At 39.7% G+C, this 18,561-nt stretch overlaps 4 protein-coding genes across 6 annotated transcripts in view; 3 read left to right on the top strand and 1 right to left on the bottom strand.

Annotated features, from left to right (window-relative positions):
• The first annotated feature begins 116 nt into the window (after window positions 1-116).
• klhl23 (kelch-like family member 23) lies at window positions 117-3,050 on the top strand. Its single transcript, XM_041056477.1, has 4 exons — window positions 117-149; window positions 367-1,596; window positions 2,297-2,449; window positions 2,529-3,050. The coding sequence occupies exons 2-4, from the start codon at window positions 372-374 to the stop codon at window positions 2,837-2,839; spliced, it is 1,689 nt and encodes a 562-aa protein (XP_040912411.1). The 5' UTR covers window positions 117-149; window positions 367-371; the 3' UTR covers window positions 2,840-3,050.
• Window positions 3,051-4,231: 1,181 nt separating this feature from the next.
• Window positions 4,232-9,158, top strand: ssb (small RNA binding exonuclease protection factor La). The gene is made up of 12 exons (XM_041056497.1): window positions 4,232-4,345; window positions 5,067-5,133; window positions 5,219-5,322; window positions 6,075-6,249; window positions 6,632-6,739; window positions 6,829-6,932; window positions 7,546-7,617; window positions 7,710-7,752; window positions 7,866-8,006; window positions 8,092-8,278; window positions 8,389-8,517; window positions 8,613-9,158. Exons 2-12 carry the CDS (start codon window positions 5,074-5,076, stop codon window positions 8,690-8,692), a joined length of 1,203 nt encoding a protein of 400 aa, XP_040912431.1. The 5' UTR covers window positions 4,232-4,345; window positions 5,067-5,073; the 3' UTR covers window positions 8,693-9,158.
• mettl5 (methyltransferase like 5) lies at window positions 8,739-10,813 on the bottom strand. Its single transcript, XM_041056526.1, has 7 exons — window positions 10,576-10,813; window positions 10,382-10,496; window positions 10,120-10,304; window positions 9,625-9,707; window positions 9,376-9,427; window positions 9,256-9,305; window positions 8,739-8,828 (listed from the first exon to the last, which is right to left on the bottom strand). The coding sequence occupies exons 1-7, from the start codon at window positions 10,673-10,675 to the stop codon at window positions 8,787-8,789; spliced, it is 627 nt and encodes a 208-aa protein (XP_040912460.1). The 5' UTR covers window positions 10,676-10,813; the 3' UTR covers window positions 8,739-8,786.
• Window positions 10,814-11,418: 605 nt separating this feature from the next.
• ubr3 (ubiquitin protein ligase E3 component n-recognin 3) overlaps window positions 11,419-18,561 on the top strand; it is a 38,732-nt gene continuing 31,589 nt past the window's right edge. For all 3 annotated transcript variants that reach the window (XM_041056429.1, XM_041056428.1, XM_041056430.1), the window contains exons 1-13: window positions 11,419-11,891; window positions 12,970-13,109; window positions 13,429-13,581; window positions 13,939-14,094; window positions 15,464-15,504; window positions 15,638-15,704; window positions 15,785-15,915; window positions 16,174-16,402; window positions 16,815-16,994; window positions 17,805-17,938; window positions 18,102-18,188; window positions 18,270-18,335; window positions 18,435-18,524. In XM_041056429.1, the coding sequence (XP_040912363.1) occupies window positions 11,458-11,891; window positions 12,970-13,109; window positions 13,429-13,581; window positions 13,939-14,094; window positions 15,464-15,504; window positions 15,638-15,704; window positions 15,785-15,915; window positions 16,174-16,402; window positions 16,815-16,994; window positions 17,805-17,938; window positions 18,102-18,188; window positions 18,270-18,335; window positions 18,435-18,524 (1,908 nt within the window). In that variant the 5' untranslated portion in view covers window positions 11,419-11,457. The remainder of the gene's footprint in view (window positions 11,892-12,969; window positions 13,110-13,428; window positions 13,582-13,938; window positions 14,095-15,463; window positions 15,505-15,637; window positions 15,705-15,784; window positions 15,916-16,173; window positions 16,403-16,814; window positions 16,995-17,804; window positions 17,939-18,101; window positions 18,189-18,269; window positions 18,336-18,434; window positions 18,525-18,561) is intronic.

The raw sequence follows: 18,561 nt of genomic DNA, 5'->3' as shown, positions 1-18,561 counted from the left end.
CAAATACCAAAATAGGATAGAGCTGCCTCCGACCGTCCTGCAAGAGCTAAATTGAGGTCCATGTGTTTTGGAGAAGAGCATTCAAAGAGAGGACACAGCCGAGTGTCACTGCTGAACAGCGCCCGTTATTCATGGATATAGGAGGAGAGGTAAGCCCGTAGTCTCTCTGGTTGAATGCAGTCTGACATTTAAAGGGTAAATAAAGGGACATTTGCGCCGCCTTAAGACCGTAATTAATTATTAATGGAAATGTGACGCCGCGATTTTGCTTTGCCTTTTTTTTTTTTCTTTTTTTTTTGGAAGCCTATACAATAGGTAGTGTGTTGGGACCATTGACATGTTGTTGTGTGTGTTTTTTTTTTCCAGATATCATGTCACATAAAGAAAGCGAAATCTACACATACGACTTCTGTGATGGGGACCATCCAGCGGAGCTCTTGGATGCTCTCAGGCATTTCTACATCAGTGGCCTATTTACGGACGTTTCTCTCCAATGTGGCGAGTCCGGACAGGTGTTTCACTGCCACAGGGCGCTGCTGTCAGCTCGCAGCTCCTATTTTAAAGTCATGTTCACAGCTGATATGAGGGAGAGGTCAAACAGCGTCATTAAACTGACCGGGGTTGACTGCGGGGTTCTGGGCGCTCTGGTGAACTATGTGTACACAGCTCAGGTGCGCATCACTGAGAGCAACGTGCAGAGCCTTCTGGAGGCTGCAGACCTCCTGCAGTTCATCTCTGTCAAACAGGCGTGCGAAGAGTTTCTCATTCGCCTCCTGGATGTGGACAACTGCTTGGGGATGCATGCTTTTGCTCAGCTGCACCTCTGTCCTGGACTGGAGAGGGAGGCCCGCAGAATGATGCTGAGCAGGTTCGGAGAGCTCATGCAGCAGGAGGAGTTCCTAGAGCTGGACCATGAGAAGATGAGATCGATTTTGGCTGTTCAGAACCTCACTGTGCTAAGGGATGATGTGTTGATAGATGCTGTAGCCAAGTGGGTAACCCATGACTTGGATAATCGTGTTCACCATGCTGCAGACTTGCTGCACTCCCTCCATCTGGACCTGGATGACGTTTACTTCAAGGCTACTTTAGAGGTTCATAGGCCATGTTCACTGAGAAGTGAGGGGAAATTTAAATCTATGATAATTCAGGCTTTAAGGTCCAATGGCAAGGAGATGTCTTCAAGTAGAAAATTGCCTTCCAGCATGTACATCATCGGTGGATACTACTGGCACCCTCTTTGTGAAGTTCACATCTGGGATCCTATCAGCAACACATGGGTGCAAGGAAAAGACATGCCTGACCATGCAAGAGAGAGTTACAGTGTCAGTTTACTTGGAGCAAATATCTATGTGACTGGAGGTTACAGGACAAACACAGTTGAGGCCCTGGACAGTGTTTCGATTTATAATTGTGACTATGACGAATGGACCGAGGGTTGCTCCATGATTACAGCGAGGTACTACCATTGTTCTGTGACTTTGCAGGGCTGTATTTACGCCATTGGAGGCTACAGAGGAGGAGCTCCAGAGCGAGAGACTGAATTTTACGATCCTTTGAAAAAGAAATGGTTTCCTTTGGCCAAAATGATCCAAGGTATGCAAAATATTGGGTGACATGTTATAACTGGGGAGTGACTGAAAAGGAAAGAAGCATGAATTCACATTGAGAAAGCAATCTCACCACAAGGTCTGTTTAGTGTTCAGGAGCTTTTGATCACATCACACAGAATTGTTGATGTTCAAATTCCCATTTATTTCTCTTTGAAGGACTTCTTGTGCGTGTTGGCTTAAAAGCTGAGGTTGAAAGTTCATTCTTAGTGCTTCAATTCCTGATGAAGATCATGTTATGCAACTGTATCACTTTGGTTAACCCCATTTCTGCCCAACACCAAACAGCAGCACACAGACAAAGTTAGCAACTAGCTAGGCTGGTGAACATGCCAGATGAGCGGAGCATCTGGCAGGTAAACCCAGGTATTTTCTTTGGGAGCTGGTGGTGAGCAAAACAGAGCTAAAAGCAGAATGAATCTTGGACCTCAGGTGGCCAGAAACAAAAATCCAAATAAATGCTAGGGTTGCTTTCTGTCTGTTGAATGTGTAACTTGTTTGATAATGAGTTCAACATATCAATGATGATGATGATGTGGTGTTTTGTGTTTACAGAATGTAATGTTGCCCCCAAGTGCTAAAAAAAAAAAAAAAAAAAAAAAAAAAAATCAAGGAATCCATTGTTCCAGTCAATAACATTTGTAGACGTGAGTGACTGATACACATAATGTTTGTTCCTTTTGAAGGTGTAGGAAATGCCACTGCCTGTGTAATGGGAGATAAAATCTATGTGACTGGAGGCCACTATGGATACAGAGGGAGCTGCACCTATGAAAAAATCCAGGTCTACAGCCCAGATGTCAATGAGTGGAGTATCATTACAATTAGTCCCCATCCAGGTATGAGAAAAAAAAAACAAGGAATGTGAGCAACAATGGTCTGATTACCGTTTTCTTATTTAAAATCTTCTGTTTTCAGAGTATGGGCTGTGCTCTGTGTCTCTCAACAACAAGCTGTATTTGGTGGGTGGACAGACAGCTATCGCAGACTGCTACGACACAGAGACAGATGAGTGGAGACCAATATCAGAGATGAAAGAGAGGAGGATGGAGTGTGGGGCTGTGGTGATAAATGGATGTATTTATGTAACAGGGGGATACTCCTATTCAAAAGGGACTTATTTGCAGAGTATCGAGAAGTATGACCCTGAGCTGGACTCTTGGGAGATAGTGGGGACCCTTCCCAGTCCGACCAGATCACATGGATGTGTTTGTGTTCACAGTGTTTAGTGTCAAAGCCTTATCAGATATGTTTATTTATTGTCATTTTGTGCCAAACTGATCAAATGCTGAACAGTATTCTGTCAAAGTGTGCAAAGGTCAGGTAAACAGTTGCACAAGATGCCATGTTAGCCCATGTTTTGCACTGGATAACTGCCTTTAGAAAACTATACATTTGCCAAACTTCACATATACTGTAGAACAAATGTGTAACTATACCTCAGGGGTTTCACAATTTGCATTATGGTTTACTTTTGGGGGTATTTCTGTTTTAATAGATTGAAAGGAGAGACTGAAAAGTGAATGAATGTGACCATATTTGAGTAGGATCAAAGTCCACATTAGATACACACAGAATCCAGCTCAGACCAATGATGCACTAGGATGCTGTTTTTTTTAAATTTATTTTTTGTAGTAAAGCTGCACCAACAGGTTTCTGCTGACTGAATAAATCCCTTCAACTGTGATGTGATTTCTGCCTCAAATTATCAATTCCATCACAGGTATTACTGTAGACTCCATTTAAGATTTATCATTTATTTACACGGTGACAGTAACAGAAAGTTTTATGTTTAGCCCCAGTTTTTGATGTTATACGCTCAGTTCCCAGTTTATTAGCTATGCCTAACAAAAACTAAAGCAATCTAATACAACAGTGTTGCAATAAATCTTACCTTCACGGAGTCTATAATGTTTAGTGTTTACTGAAGCTGTTTAAGAGAGGTGTTGATTCAGCTCTGATCATTTTTGAGAACCTAGTTTGTGATGCTGTTACACTGTGCACTTGCATTATACTGACAAGTGTTTCTGTCCACCTCCTTTATATCAATGAGTGTGTGCTAAATAAGATAACAGTTTAACTGCATCACATCCTATTCCATCACATCCATCACATACTACTTCCAATCAAGAAGTAGTTGAATCAACATGCATCTAAAACAGTTTTAACAAAAACTGAAAGTTAAACCTTTCATAAGGGAAGGATTTTTTTGCAGAACTGTACCTAACTGTACCTAATAAACAGGCAACTGTCAGCTGTGTTAAAGGTATTTTGAGAATTAGAGTTCATTGCTTGTAATGTAAAGACAAGGCAATGTTATTTGTATAGTAAAAAAAGACCAGATATAAATACAAATAACATTAAGAGACTGAATGGTTCAAAAGAATGGAATAACCTGGAAGACAAAATGAGTACAGGATAGAATAAAACCACAAATACAGAAGAATAAATGTGCTACAAACAATTTTGAATGTGGGGTATTTGTGTAATGCGTTCAATGATGTCCTGATCATGACTTAAAGACAAATTACAGCGACACCTTGAGGCTATGACCTGCACCACACAGATACTCTCGTGTGTCGTGCAGCCAGGAACAACTGTAACGCCAGCGCTGAGACGAGCCCTTTTTGGTCCTCGGTGCTCTCCGTAGCACGCAGTTCTACAACGTGCAAGGAGAGAAATCAGTACTTTTGGTCTGAACAGTAAAACTGCTGCTATCGCCGACTCAACACACTGTAAGTTGAACTTTTCAAAGATGGTGCAAAAGGAGCTTTATGATTTCTATATATTATCTGTTAAATGTTCCGTAGTTTTTCAGAAGAACACAGCAAACACTCTCGCGTCTGGCGTGTTTGAACAGCATGGTTTTGCCAGGAAGGAGTTACACTTTGTGTAGATTACTAATTTAACTTTAAACACTAAAGTAATTTATGGCTGACGAAATATCACTCTGAATAAAACATGTATTGCCGATGTGCCAAGACCCAGTACGCTAGGCTTGAGTGTACAGCTGCTACATACAAGCTAAGCTAGCATGTTAGCTATCAAGCTAGCTGCAACAGCAGCATGACATCAGGATAAATGAAAACTCTCTTCCTCGTAGTAAAAATGTGCTAATTTTCACAGTTTCACCTTTTCCACATACGTATCAGGATAGCTTTATTTGTTACACATAGGACCACACACATATATACAATTTGATTTAGATTTCAATTACTAGTTACTAAATAGTCGGAAGTGACCGTTGCAATTTCCCACAGCTGCAGGGGAATGTTTTCAGTTCTTTTGCCTGATGAACAGACCAAAGCCCAAAAATGTTAAATTTGGATTGGTAGAAAAACTGCAGGTCTCTACATTTGACTGAAATTTACATAAATGTGTGTCTCATCCATCTAGGAATATCATTTAGGATTGATGTTTTAGTCTTTGTTGTTTGGATTACTGTTTTCTACACAGGACAGTCATGGCAGAAAATCAGGAAGAGATGTCTCCAATTGAGATGAAAGTGGCACGACAAGTAGAGGTAATTCTGATATTGAATTTTTGTTTTTATTTTTGAATGTCTGTTACATTCATCTCATTGAAATGTTTCTCATTTTAACCTGTAGTACTACTTTGGAGATCACAATCTTCCGAGGGACAAGTTTCTCAAAGAACAGCTGCAGCTTGATGATGGCTGGGTGACTTTGGAGACAATGCTTAAATTCAACAGGTTTGTTATTATTCTTTTTATTACACCCTTGCCCTGTGCTCTGCTATTGTCGCCTCCAGCTCCAGTGTCTGAGATCATCAAGTCCTTACCGTGATCTGCATTAGACTAGTGTAGTACCACTTTATTTCTTTTTTTTTATTGTAGAAAGCAAAATACGTCATATCTTATAAGCAATGTTACATATTTGCTTTGACGTCACTGTTTTGGTTCTCACCGGAACAGCTTTAATGAATTAGATAATGAAGCTTCAATAGCAGCTAAAAACAGTGACCTACAAAAAATGGTCAGGTGGGCAATTTTTCAGTCAGCTGGCGGACGGACAGGAAAACTGGAGGTTTTGTGACTGAGCAAGAAAATAAAGACAGTGATGACTAATCGGTTTGCAGACTGAGTGTATGATTCATGACAGGCAGGGCAAAGTTAGTGTATGCTCTCATCCTGTCCCTGAAGTGTACTTGTTACCAGCCTGATCACATTTAGCCACAGCACCCCCTCAAATCAGCAACACCTCATAAACAAAGTAAAGTTTGTTTCTCAACTCAGCACAGTATTTGAAATTTGTTGTAGCCAGATGTCAGTGTGAGTCAGCACAGTTGTTTTCTTATCAAGTCTAATTGCTTGAAGTGCAGTGGAGCAGTAATTCAGTCGCTAAATCCTGTGCCACTGCAGTGAGATGAAGACGTTCTTGTAGCTCCTAAGTATTTACACTTGCTCTTACAGCAGGACATTGATACATTTTATTCTCTTCCCAGACTGAAGTCTTTGACCACAGACAGCAGTGTCATCGTTACAGCTCTCCAGAAATCAAAGACAGGCCTCTTGGAAATCAGTGAGGACAAGACAAAAATCAGGAGATCTCCAAACAAACCCTTACCTGAAGTGAATGATGAATACAAAGACGCTCTTAAACACAAATCTGTGTACATTGTAAGTTTTTGAATCAACTCTCAGGCACACCAGTCAGAAATCTGACAAATATAGAAAATTGTCTCTGTCGTTGCGTTAAGTTGCTTATATTTTCGTTGTATCAAATCATACTGATTTTTTTTGTTTTTCTGAGCGCAAAGCTGCATCTCATACACGATATTTGCTCAAATTTCATATAAATGCATCTTTTTTTCATCTCACATTGTTTTGTATTGTGTTGCCAAAATGTCTCCATTTTTATTTTTCATGCCTTCATATTTCATGTTGCGTTGTGATTTCATTCAGGTATACTACTGTTATCCTTACAGTTTAATATTTTCTAACTTTTCTGTTTGCTCCTGCAATGTCAGGAATCTTTAAAGTTTTATCTTTTCTCATCTAGAAAGGTTTTCCTCTCGAAACAACCCTTGATGAGATTCAGGAGTGGTTGAGTGGGAAAGGCAACATAGAAAACATTCAAATGAGGAGAAACCTGCAAAAGCAGTTCAAGGTAAAAAATTGTGTATTTGGTAACATTCAATTGAATGTTGTTCCTGTGTTTTGGGGGAGATTTTTTTTAAATGATTTCCGTCTTCACAGGGATCAGTGTTCATCTGTTTTGACACAGAAGAGTCATCCAAGCAGTTCCTAGAACGTTCAGACATAAAATCATTCAAAGACAATGAGATGCTTGTGTTATCAAGGTAAGTTTTGCTGCGTTTTTGTTTCATTTTTATCTACAGTGGACAGAGACTGCGTTGTTATTTAGAAAAGAAGTCATCACAAGGTCTGAAAAGAGGTACAGATGTGAATGTGACGTACCTTAGAAATGTTTGATGCAGAATTACTCTGCTAAATGTAAGAGATTTGGATGTTTTTGCACCCTTTGGCTGTGTCAGGCCTTAAGCCTCTCAGGATGTTTCCTATCAGGCCCTTTTGGGAAAATGGATAATGTAATGTTTTTTTTGTCTTTCTGCCGTTTTTAGAAACCACTGAAAATGTGACTTCAATGTAGAAAAAAGTGGGTGTACTATCACTCTAAACTACTTAAAAGAAAAGTTTCCATGCCCTTTAGTTTCCAGTATTATTGAAATACTACTGTTATTGAAAATCTTTGGTTAAATCTCAGATATGTGCATATAGGTACAAAGCATACACAACAACCCAAGGATATTTAAACACTGAAAGAATAGATTTGTATAGACAGTGTTGGCTTTCTGTGGTTATCTAGAAGATCACAGAGACATGCAACTTGCCTGTACAGATGTCTAAATATCACTGTATACAATAACCTTTTGATTGCTGTTCTGCTTTCAGGGAAGACTACCATGCAAAGAAGGCAGAGGAGCGAAAACAGTTCAAAGCAGAGACAAAAGCAAAAGCTAAACAGTGAGTACACAATTAATACCATGCACTTTATCCTAATATTGCACTGTACATTTTGTAAAAAAAAATATTCTGACAAAAAATATATTATTTAGAGACAAGGAGCAACAGCAGAAACATGCAGAAGAGAAAGAAATGGTAAGATCCTCCTGAGTGTTTATCAGCTTATGTTCTGTTACTTAAGTCACCAGGGTGGGCTCATACATACAGGATATGGTCACCTTCATAATAATTTGTAATTTGTGTTGTAGGGTCTGCTTTTGGACGAACAGACGGGCTGCTTATTGAAGTTTTCAGGAGAGCTTGAAGATGTTTCAAGAGAGGACTTTCATGAATTGTTCTCTGGTCATGGAAAGATAAAGTGGGTTGACTTTACGAGAGGGGCCAAAGAGGTAAGTAAAATCTCCAGCCCTCCAGTCTTGAAGTAAGAGTGAAGAGATGTGATCGTTTAAATTTTGCACTTTTCCCTCCAACAAGGGCACCCTCCTTTTCGATGGAAATGCAAAGGAGGCGTTCGACAAGGCCAAAGAGGCAAATGGAGGGGAGCTGAAAATCAAGAACAACAGTGTTACATGGCAGGTGCTTGAGGGAGACGAGGAGAAAGAGATGCTGAAGAAGATCATCGAAGCTCAACAAGAGTCGTACAGCAGGTCCAAAGGCAGAGGTAAATACTGTTTTCTAACGGAATGATTTACAGATCAATAAACCATGTTAGATAATCAGCATTTTGGGGTATTCATTAGTCAGTACTGATGCATCTTGTCTGCCTTGAAGGTGGCAGGGGAAGATCGGGTGGCAGAGGAAGAGGAGGACGAAGGGGAAGAGGTGGCAGAGATCAAGGACGAACTCAGTACCAAGGCAAAAAGACGAAGTTTGATAGTGATGATGATGAAGAGGAGGATGGTAAGTTCAGCATCTTCAGGGCTTCTTAATTTGATGTGATGGTGAGACATTTATAAACTTTTTAATGATTTATCTGCTTTGTGCTTCTTCTCCAGCCCCTGCAGCCCCAAAGAGAGAACTAGAAGATGCTGATGGTCCTGCAGCAAAAGTTGCCAAAACTGAAAATGGATCTTAGTCACAAGGCCACGCCCAGTATTTTTCTTTTGTGAAAACATTTATTATAAAGAGTGAAAATGCAGAGACAACTTAAATCCATTCCAGTGAAAGCTTCAGGTTTTGGAGAATCGTAGGAAGTCCACCTGGATGTCAACCTAGAGAAAAATTTGCAATGCTCGGCATCAGTTTTCAGCCTTTTAAGTCCCTGTATTATATTGTGCCTCCCACATTATTTGTGTACCTATGTTTCTCTTAAGATGCTTTGATTTTATCACGTTCAACATAAGGACAGCAATTTAATTTCACCGGGACATTTTAGTTGGTTTTGTGAGACCTGTGTGACATCTTGAATCTGTGCGCCACTGTGTTTTTTTTTTGTTTTTTTTTTTCTAGTGGAATTTCTACATTGAGTGATGAGATCATCTGCTTTTCTAATTTTTAAGTTTGCTTATGTGAATAGCAAATAAAACATTTCTAAAAATGAATTAAGATATGTTTTAATATGTTTTGTCTAAGAGATTGAAACATCTGCTGGAAAATGTATTGTCTGTGACTGTGGTGTGATACAGCGTGTGAGCTTACCGATTTCTTTTTGTGGAACTTGTAGGATGCTGGCAAGTCATATCTTAGTTCTGTAAAGAAAGCATGTTGTCAGACTTTAAATGTTTAAGTTGTAGAGAATATGTACTGTATTTTTCTTACCTGCTATTACTTCCATCTTCACTCCCCAGTCATTAGCCTTCTTTTGTATGTGCTGTAATCAGATAAGGAATTACCCATCAAGCATTACACACAGTATTCATGCCAGAGATTAAGACAGATGAAGAGACTTGAATGAAATTATCTCATATAAATGAGGACTTTATATTTGATTTGAACTTCACTTTGTTTTGGCCTTGTCATTCAAGGCCAGTACCCTCACCAGTCAGCTGGTGAGGGTACTGAACTTACCTCTCGCGTTGATGTTTTATGAAGTGAGTACACCGCTGTCTTTGCCATTGTTAATGCGGCCCTTAGGAACTTCATGTCCATCCCTTGAACAAAGAATAAAATCACTGTGAAACTACACGTAGCATGAAAGGATTTAATTGAGATGCAAAAAAAAAACCTCTGGAGAAATATCTGTCATACAATTGTCCAATGACATGAAGTCATGAACATGGGAATCTTGCCTATCTCTACCATCTGTCCCATATGACCTGACTGCAGCATAAAATCTTGGAAAATAACCCCTGATGTGATCAGTTATGTCAGACTGGGCTTGAGCCTGTGTTACATACTCACACAGCGTGGAGTTTGAGAAACATGGGTAATTGGCAAGGGTTTGTGCCACCAGGTTGCATTATGGGAATGGTAGTACCAAGTATCTTTCGATCTTGACATCTGTCTTTCAGAAGTCCCTCAATACTACATCACTGGAACAACCCCTTTAAAATAAGTACTCACCTTGGTTGTGTTTTGTCCCAAATGGCGGATTCATTATTACAGTGTCAAACTTTTTGGCAAAAGCTTCTGGCTCCAGAGAACACAGGTCACATTGGATCAGATCCACGTTAGAAATCTCAAATTCCTCCGCATTTCTTCTGAATATGTCCAGTGCGTCGTCGTCGATGTCGAAGCCAACGCACAAACTGCAAAGGACAGATCAGAGGGTGAGGCGGGGAAACATTTTTTTAACGATTTTATGATGATGGCCAGATGCTCTCACCCTGCATCAAGCATCGCAGCCCCGATGCTGAGGACGCCACAGCCACATCCCAGATCTGCCACTAGTTTACCCTCAATGTCATCAAATGTACTCTGGATTGTGTAAAGCATACATGCTGCGGGGGGGAAGCAAAAAGTTTATCAGAAAAAAATGTGTGATATCCACTCCAATAATCACACGTTATCCCCTCATACCTGCAATATGAGGACTGGTTGGATATTGCTCAAGAAGGATTTTTGGCTCTTCAAATGTGTCCACTTGCTGTAAACAACTTTCTAACTCTTTCAGTTTCATCACTAGCGTCTGTGATGTCGCAACCCTGTGTGTCCCTTGCTCGAAAAAAAAAACCCCGAGTTAAATTATTTCAAACGATGTTATTTAGTTATAACAGCCGTGAGTGTATATTTTGAGCATGGCTGAAGACTTCCGCAGTGTAGCGTGTATCATTCAAAACAATCCGACTTCCACTCGGTAAGCATTATTGTGTTCCTCCCTTTATTAAAAAAAAGAAAAAGAAAGAAAGAACAATAAAGAAAAATAAAATAAAAATCCACGAGTACGTTTATTACAATACAACTGACAACGTGTCTGCCAGGAGAAAAATATCAAATAAAAAATAACAATGGGGGGATTTCTTATTTTGATAATTTATTTAATCATTTATTATTCACATTCATGCTATGGGCCTGTCCACAGCATCGTGTTGCATGTATGCATTAAGATAATGTTTTATCTTCATCACTCTGATCATGATGAGGAGACGGTGGGACGGTCCCAAACAAGGTTATCTGTTGCCTAGAAACAAGAAAACAAAACAGCACCGAGACGACTGTGTATGAGCCGAGCTGTTTAAACAAGCCAACCACCCCAGACTAAGCTGGACCAAATATCTATACGAGGCTCAGAGGGATCAAACACTTAATATTTACGTTTCTTCGTATTAATTGTATACTGCGCGTAAATTAACACTGGGAATCCGCCAGCCAACAGCGACGTAACGAGCCGTATCGCGAGAAAGCCCGAGAACATGGAAACAAGACAACAAAAATAAATTTGTGGACAACAAGCCAGAGTGCATGATGGCGGCGTCGCTGCTGCGCCGGGACAAGAAAGCTACTGCCGCCCACTTGAAGGCAGACTTAAACCGGACTGACAATAGCTCTGGCGTCCGACAACTTCAGGAGCTGCTCGACGCTGTGCTAAATCCCGAAAAACCAGCGGCGGACACAGAGGCTCTTGACTGGTGTAAGTGTCTAATTGCAGGTGGCGAAGGATTCGAGGAGTTCTGCAAAACGGTCAGGTCCTATGACAACGCGACTCTGTGCGGCTTGGTTTGGACCGCTAATTTCGTGGCATATCGATGCCGGAGCTGTGGCATCTCCCCCTGCATGTCACTGTGTGCGGAGTGTTTCAATAACGGAGACCACACGGGCCATGATTTCAACATGTTCAGGAGCCAGGCTGGCGGGGCCTGTGACTGTGGAGACAGCAATGTAATGCGAGAGAGTGGGTAAGTCAAAGCTAGCTGCGAGCTAAGCTACTATGCTAACTAACGGTTTAGCTAGTATCGTTTTGACAGGTGTCGGTGGGAAATGACTTGGCAAATCAAATTTACTCATCTGCCTAGTAGGTGTCAGCTTCCAGATAATTCTGTCTAATATAGCTTACTGCCAGTCAGCAACAGTCTTGAAAATTACGATGCTCCTGGCATTTGTTAATAGGAAACCCTTGATCCAGCAGCTGTAACTACAGGGTTAGCCAACCTTGCTAACCATAACAGTCATGCTCGCTGGCATAACTGGAGATTACAACAGATCAACATTTTACCGATATCGAACTGTTTATACTTGGTTCAGGAGTTTGCTTATCGCAATATCGTGACTTAAACATGAGCCTAAGTGTTATGAATTTTCTAATACCAAAGGCTGCTTTACAACTGTAGTACGGTTTTCTTTACCGAATCTTTACCGCTGTTTTGGGGTAAAATAAACACGGAATACCTTTGCCTGCCCATCATCTTTTCGTCCTTGATGACACTGGTTTGCTCTTTAAATGCTTTGTGAAAGAACTTGACAGAAACTACTGTCACAGATTTTATATTTTATCTTTGAGTACCAGAATAGTCCAACTCCTTGACAGTAGCGCATTTGGAACTTTAATTTGGGCTGGATTCGCAACTGAATGATTTGTCCATGTCAAATACAGTCTTGAACAATATGAGCAAGAGATGGAGCAGTTTGTGTGTTGCAGTTAATAACTATATATGTACATGCAGAGATTAAAAAAGCCTCATTAATTACCACCTTGGAATATTCACCAAGTCCAAACCATTTCCATCCTCAACCCAACCCAATATTCATCTCCACCACTTTATATAATCACAAGTGTTACAACTGTAATAATAAAGTAACTCTTAAATCCAGCTTTCTGGTTAATCAGGAAGGTTACAGAGCCTCTACCACAAACATGCTTAACTTTTAGTTTCACCTGTTAGAATGATGTAATCTGCTGCTGACTTCAAATATAAGTGAATGAAAAAGAGGTTATGGCTACTTTAAGGTTTGTGACACATTTTTTTTTAATCACAGATTTTGCCGAAGACATCGATTGAGAACGGGGGAAAATGTCCCCTCAATACCTCGAGACCTTCTGCTGATGTCTGAGATGGTTCTTCCTCGCTTTATCCTGTGTATCATACAGTATCTGAGGGATGGATACATTGAGCCAGGTGAAGAGACTCACAACAGCCCTCTCCTTACAAAGACGGGATAATATACTCACTGACCAATTTAAACAAAAGTTGTAACTATGAAATTGACTTTGAATGCGTCTGCGTCTTTCAGAAAGGTAGTACTAAAACCCACATCTGCTTGTTCATGTAAATGTTGACATTTTATATATGGTGTGGCTCTCCTATCGCATATCAGATGCAAAACAGGGTCTGCTGTGCGAGCTGGATACTGGTGTTATACAACTGTAACGTAACTACAGTTACGTTTACAAAATACTGAGTCTCATGGCCTATATTTGTTATCTTGCTTTGCCAGACACATCAGCTGAGAGAGATCTACAGAAAGTTCTGCAGCAGCTGGAGCCTCAGATCTCTTTCCTGGAGGAGCTCACAAAGATGGGAGGAGCAATGAGGACTGTACTGACAAAGATCTTGACCAATCAACAAACATTCAAGGAGTTGAGCATGGGTAAATATCTACACTAGCATTTGTGTTAGAACAACATAAGTTGATAATTATCAAGATTCACCATACCTCAAAATTTTAGTAGTTTCTCTCTTGGTGAACTAAGTCTATGTTCTTATCTGTTGCTGTTGCAGTCCAACTACTACCCATGAGGAAAAAGCAGATTCTGCTTTACCTGTTTAAACTCAACAAAAAATAAAAAGAAATAAGAAAAACACAAAATTTAGTATTACTGTTAACATAAAGAAAGTGGAAAGAGGGAAACTTTTTTGGTCTCCATCTTCACCTATGTCATATTTTCTGTAGCAGATTACCTGTTGTTGTTGTTGCAGTGTGCAATGTTTTGCTTCATTGTTTCAGGCCAAGAGGAGAATTTGTACGCTAAAAAGAACTATGACAAGTATTTGTCAGCATTAAAGAATTCTGGTCTGGTGTCTGTGGAGGAGAAAGCCCAAGGTGCTACTGCTGATGTCACTGTTGGCGCTGAAGGAGGTGCAGGAGCAATGGTCCTATTGGGTAAGATAACCGTAACACTTTATATGCCACATATGTTCAGCCATTGAAAATGGTTTTTGAAAGCTGTTTTGAAATCCTTGATAACCTGTATAATCCTTGATAACATGCATTTCTCACAGAGGCTAAAGTGATAGAAATATGAGTTATTGTTGGGTTTCTCCTTTTACAACAAGAAAACAGGGATTGAAATGTAATTCCCCTATGCTTATGTTATTTTAAGTAAACCAGAAAGCAATCAAACATTTGGCACTGAACTATACAAATTTGTCTTTCAAAATACCACAATCCTAAATGTGTTGTAACTCCTTTCTGTGCCCCTTTTTGAGCCTCTGTGCCTGCGACAGCTCTGGCCAGAGGAATATTGTTTTCGGGATGTCTGTCTATCCATCTATCCCATTCTTGTGAATGCAGTATCTCAGCAATGCTTTGAGCAAATTTCTTTAAATTTTCCACAAATGTCCACTTGGACTCAAGGATGAAGTTAGTAGAGTTTGGTGGTCACAGATCAAGGTCGCTGTGACCTCAGAACACGTTTTTGGCCTTAAGAATTCACATGCAAATTATGACAAAGTATCACACAAAATGTCTGATAGGATAAAATTTGGAAGTGATGGCATTTAATATCTAAAAGGTCAGCTTCACAATATCATAATCATTATTCAACACTACAATTCAGGAACAGAAGATGGGTTTGTGACCATATTTCACATTTGGTCAGATACTGAAATGGTGACATTAATCTTGGGTGCCCACCTTCGAACTGTGGTGATTGTTTGGATCTTCCATGCTGCCGGGCTGAAGGTGTGTGTGTGTGTGTGTGTGTGTGTGTGTGTGTGTGTGTGTGTGTGTGTGTGTGTGTGTGTGTGTGTGTGTGTGTGTGTGTGTGTGTGTGTGTGAGAAGCATCCACATTTAAGAATTTGTAGCTTCTTTGCAGCAGCATCCATGTGCAAAGCATTGTCTACTATCACAGCTACAACTTTGCCTTCTATCAGAATCAGCTTTATTGGCCAAGCACATAGGAGTTTGAACAACAACAAAGAAAAAAAACCCATTTTATTTATATATGCCTATATCACATCTTATATTATTCATTGGAATCATACATGTCAGTATAATATATTTATTTATTGCCAAAAATACAATAAATACCTTTTATTAAATCCCATTAAAGTCTTCACTGTATACATTACATAAGGCTTGACTGGTTGGTGGAGGCATACAGCCACGAGGTGGCAATTCACCTAAACAGCACAGACCTTACTGCAAAAGAGATCAAACTGCAGTTTGAACAAATTGTCAGTTTTGCAAAATGTTATGTCAGGCATGTGCATGTTTGACATGTTTTTTTTTTTTTTTTTTTTTTTAAAGGACCCTCTGCACCAGGGAGCCCAGATGAGTCTAGTAAAGAGGTTTGTGTCAGCACCAAACATAATGTTTTTTTTTTTTTTAAATTAATATATTTGTATATTAATGTACCTGAATCTGATATTTACTGATTTACAGTTACTGTACAAGTTATTGTGTTGTTGTTTTTCCTTCCAGGAAGACACAGATGCAGGCCAGTCTGTTGGTCAAAGGAAGAGGGTTAAGTTGAGTAGCAGTACCAAAGGTAAATGTAAAGAAAATGAAATGCATCAATATATGTTACACAAACTTCCACGTCTTATCGTATGTCTTTTCTGCCCTCAGACCCGAGTATTATTGAATCTCTAAAGCATAAATGCTTTCTGGAGGAGCTGCTCTTTTGGACAATAAAATATGAGTTTCCTCAGAAGATGGTCACCTTCTTACTAAACATGTTGCCAGATCAAGATTACAAGGTATGTCTTTTCTATGTTTGTATTTATTCACAAATATGTAACAGCCTAGCGTTGCTGTAGTGTCACTTTTAGATGCATGAATGGTACTTTTTTTTTTTTTTTTTTTTTACAGTTTCTTTGCGTTGTCATTGCACCGTCTCTGTTAACTGAAATGATGCTTGTGATATGTGTTATTTTTTTGAAAGTGAATTGAAATGGGACCACATTGTAACACTAAGCTTTAATGGTGTTGTGGGTTTTTCTCTTACTCTCTGGCAGATCACTTTTACAAAAACATTTGTTCAGCATTATGCATTCATCATGAAAACACTGATGAAAAGCCACGAGTCAGACACCATGTCCAACCGCATTGTACATATTAGTGTGCAGCTGTTCAGCAACGAGGAGCTGGCTCGACATGTGACAGAGGAGTGTCAGCTTCTGGACATCATGGTCACAGTTCTCCTCTACATGATGGAGAGTTGCCTTATTAAAAGTGAACTTCAAGGTAAGATGTGGATTTCGAAGTACAAAAACTTGTATATGAAGCCTGTGAAATGATGAAAGAAGGAAAAAAAGCTGTTTTTTTTTGCTTGGTATTTTTAATCATTCTCAGTGCAGAGAAAACATGCACAGATGTTTTGTCCCTCTGGCCTTCCTCATTATGACAGGTTCTGAGTGAAATGAGCTTGAATTTTTTTTTTTTTTTTTGCCGATGACATTGTTACTTTATATTAGCAGCCAGGTGTTGAATTGTGTAACCTTTGAGTGGGCTGTCTCATGTCTTTCTCCACAGATTTGTCTATTTCTTTTGATGTGTTGCCTTTAATTAATTCAATGCAATATAATCGAGAATGTTGTTAACTTAATGTGCTTGTGTTTTTACTTTCTCTTTGTTTTTTTTTCTTCTTCCTTTTTAGATGAAGAGAACAGTCGCCACGTCGTGGTGAACTGTAGCGAGGCACTGTTGAAGAACAATACCTACTGGCCATTAGTTAGTGATTTTATTAACATCCTCTCACACCAAAGTGTAGCAAAAAAGTTCCTGGAGGACCATTCATTGTTGATGCTATGGATGAGCTTTGTGTCATTTTTTCAGGGTAAGTCATGATTTGATAAGTAAATGGTTACACAGCCACATTCACACACTGATGGTAGCAGAGTCTGGGGATCATTGTGCCTGCTTGAATTCACAAAAGCTGGAGTTCAGATAATAATTATACAAATTGAGACAAATAATCATAAAAGAGGTGTTTAATTACAGCAGTCCAGTGAGTTCATCATTATCCAACCACCAGTTGATTTAAACTGTAGCTCATGCTTGTGCAGATTTTCAGTTAGACTTTATATACTAACAATTTGCTTAGTCAAGACAAAGGCAGACTTCATCTGTCCTCCACTAAAAATAATGGCTCATAGTAAAAGTGAGTTGTGGGGTCTATGACGCTTTGTCACTGAATTAGAATTGTGGATAGTGCTGCTCATTTGCCGTGTGTGCTCTGCCACCACCCTAAAAATAACACTCACCCTTGCACAGTGGGCTTGAGTATCCTCTTGCAGAGGTTATGTGCACAGTGTCACCATTACATTGTATGCATGTCTGCTGCACTACTTTTGCATTAAGTTCTCCTGCTTGATGGAGATAACATGCCTTTCATCAGACAAATTTCACAGATATATAAGTATAGAGATTTATTAGCTAATTTACTAATATTTGCTCATGCATACAGACATTTTAATACATGCACTGACATGAAATATTTTAAGGGGGAAAGAGGTCTCCACTGAATTAAACAAAAAACAAAAGGCTCATTGTTCGATTTTTTTTTTTGCTTTAGTTTATGTTAGCATTAAGAAGACATCTAACGTGTTTACTATCTAACTTTTTAAACCATTTCCTGCTGTGACAGGTATGAACCTGAATAAGCGGGAGTTGAACGAACATGTGGAGTTTGAGTCTCAGACATACTATGCAGCATTTGCAGCAGAGCTCGAGGCCTGTGCGCAACCAATGTGGGGTCTCTTAACACACTGCAAAGTCAAAGTAAGTCCTGTTCTTACACCAAGACTGCTCTCACACACACAGCTTCGGTGTGCATTTCTGATGGTCTTGATTACTGGAACATGCATCTCAAGCATCCTCTGTTGAATGCACCCACTGCATAACCCTGTATGAATTTTTAACTTATTAAACTGTCTGTTAACAGGAGACACAGGAATATACTAAAACTGTGGTACGCTACTGTTTGGAGACACTCCAGATCTGGTTTGATGCCATTGGCTTCATTGATGAGGTAAACTGAAACAACAAAGTGCTGAACTTAACAGCAGGCATTGCTCTCCTCTGTTTCTCATGACTTGTATGTCTCTCATAGCCTGCTCCAAATCAAGTGACATTTCACCTGCCACTGCACCGCTACTATGCCATGTTCCTCAGTAAGGTATGTCAGGGGCTCTCATCTCTTAAGGCATGACTTTGCAGTGTAGTCATGTGTGTTTTTATGTGTTTTAAAGTAATTTATTTGGTTGAAAATTCTCAGGCTGTAAAGTGCCAAGGCCTGGACCTGGACAGCCTCCTGCCTGACCAAGAGATGCTGATGAAGATCATGGTGCATCCACTCCAAATCCAGGTATAACACTAATGAGCCAATAAACAGAATTACAATT

The sequence above is a fragment of the Toxotes jaculatrix genome, chromosome 15 (assembly GCF_017976425.1).
Source record: "Toxotes jaculatrix isolate fToxJac2 chromosome 15, fToxJac2.pri, whole genome shotgun sequence".
Classification (NCBI taxonomy): Eukaryota; Metazoa; Chordata; class Actinopteri; family Toxotidae; genus Toxotes; species Toxotes jaculatrix.
Note: the sequence above shows the minus strand (reverse complement) of the source record. Positions and strands in the feature narration are given on the sequence as shown.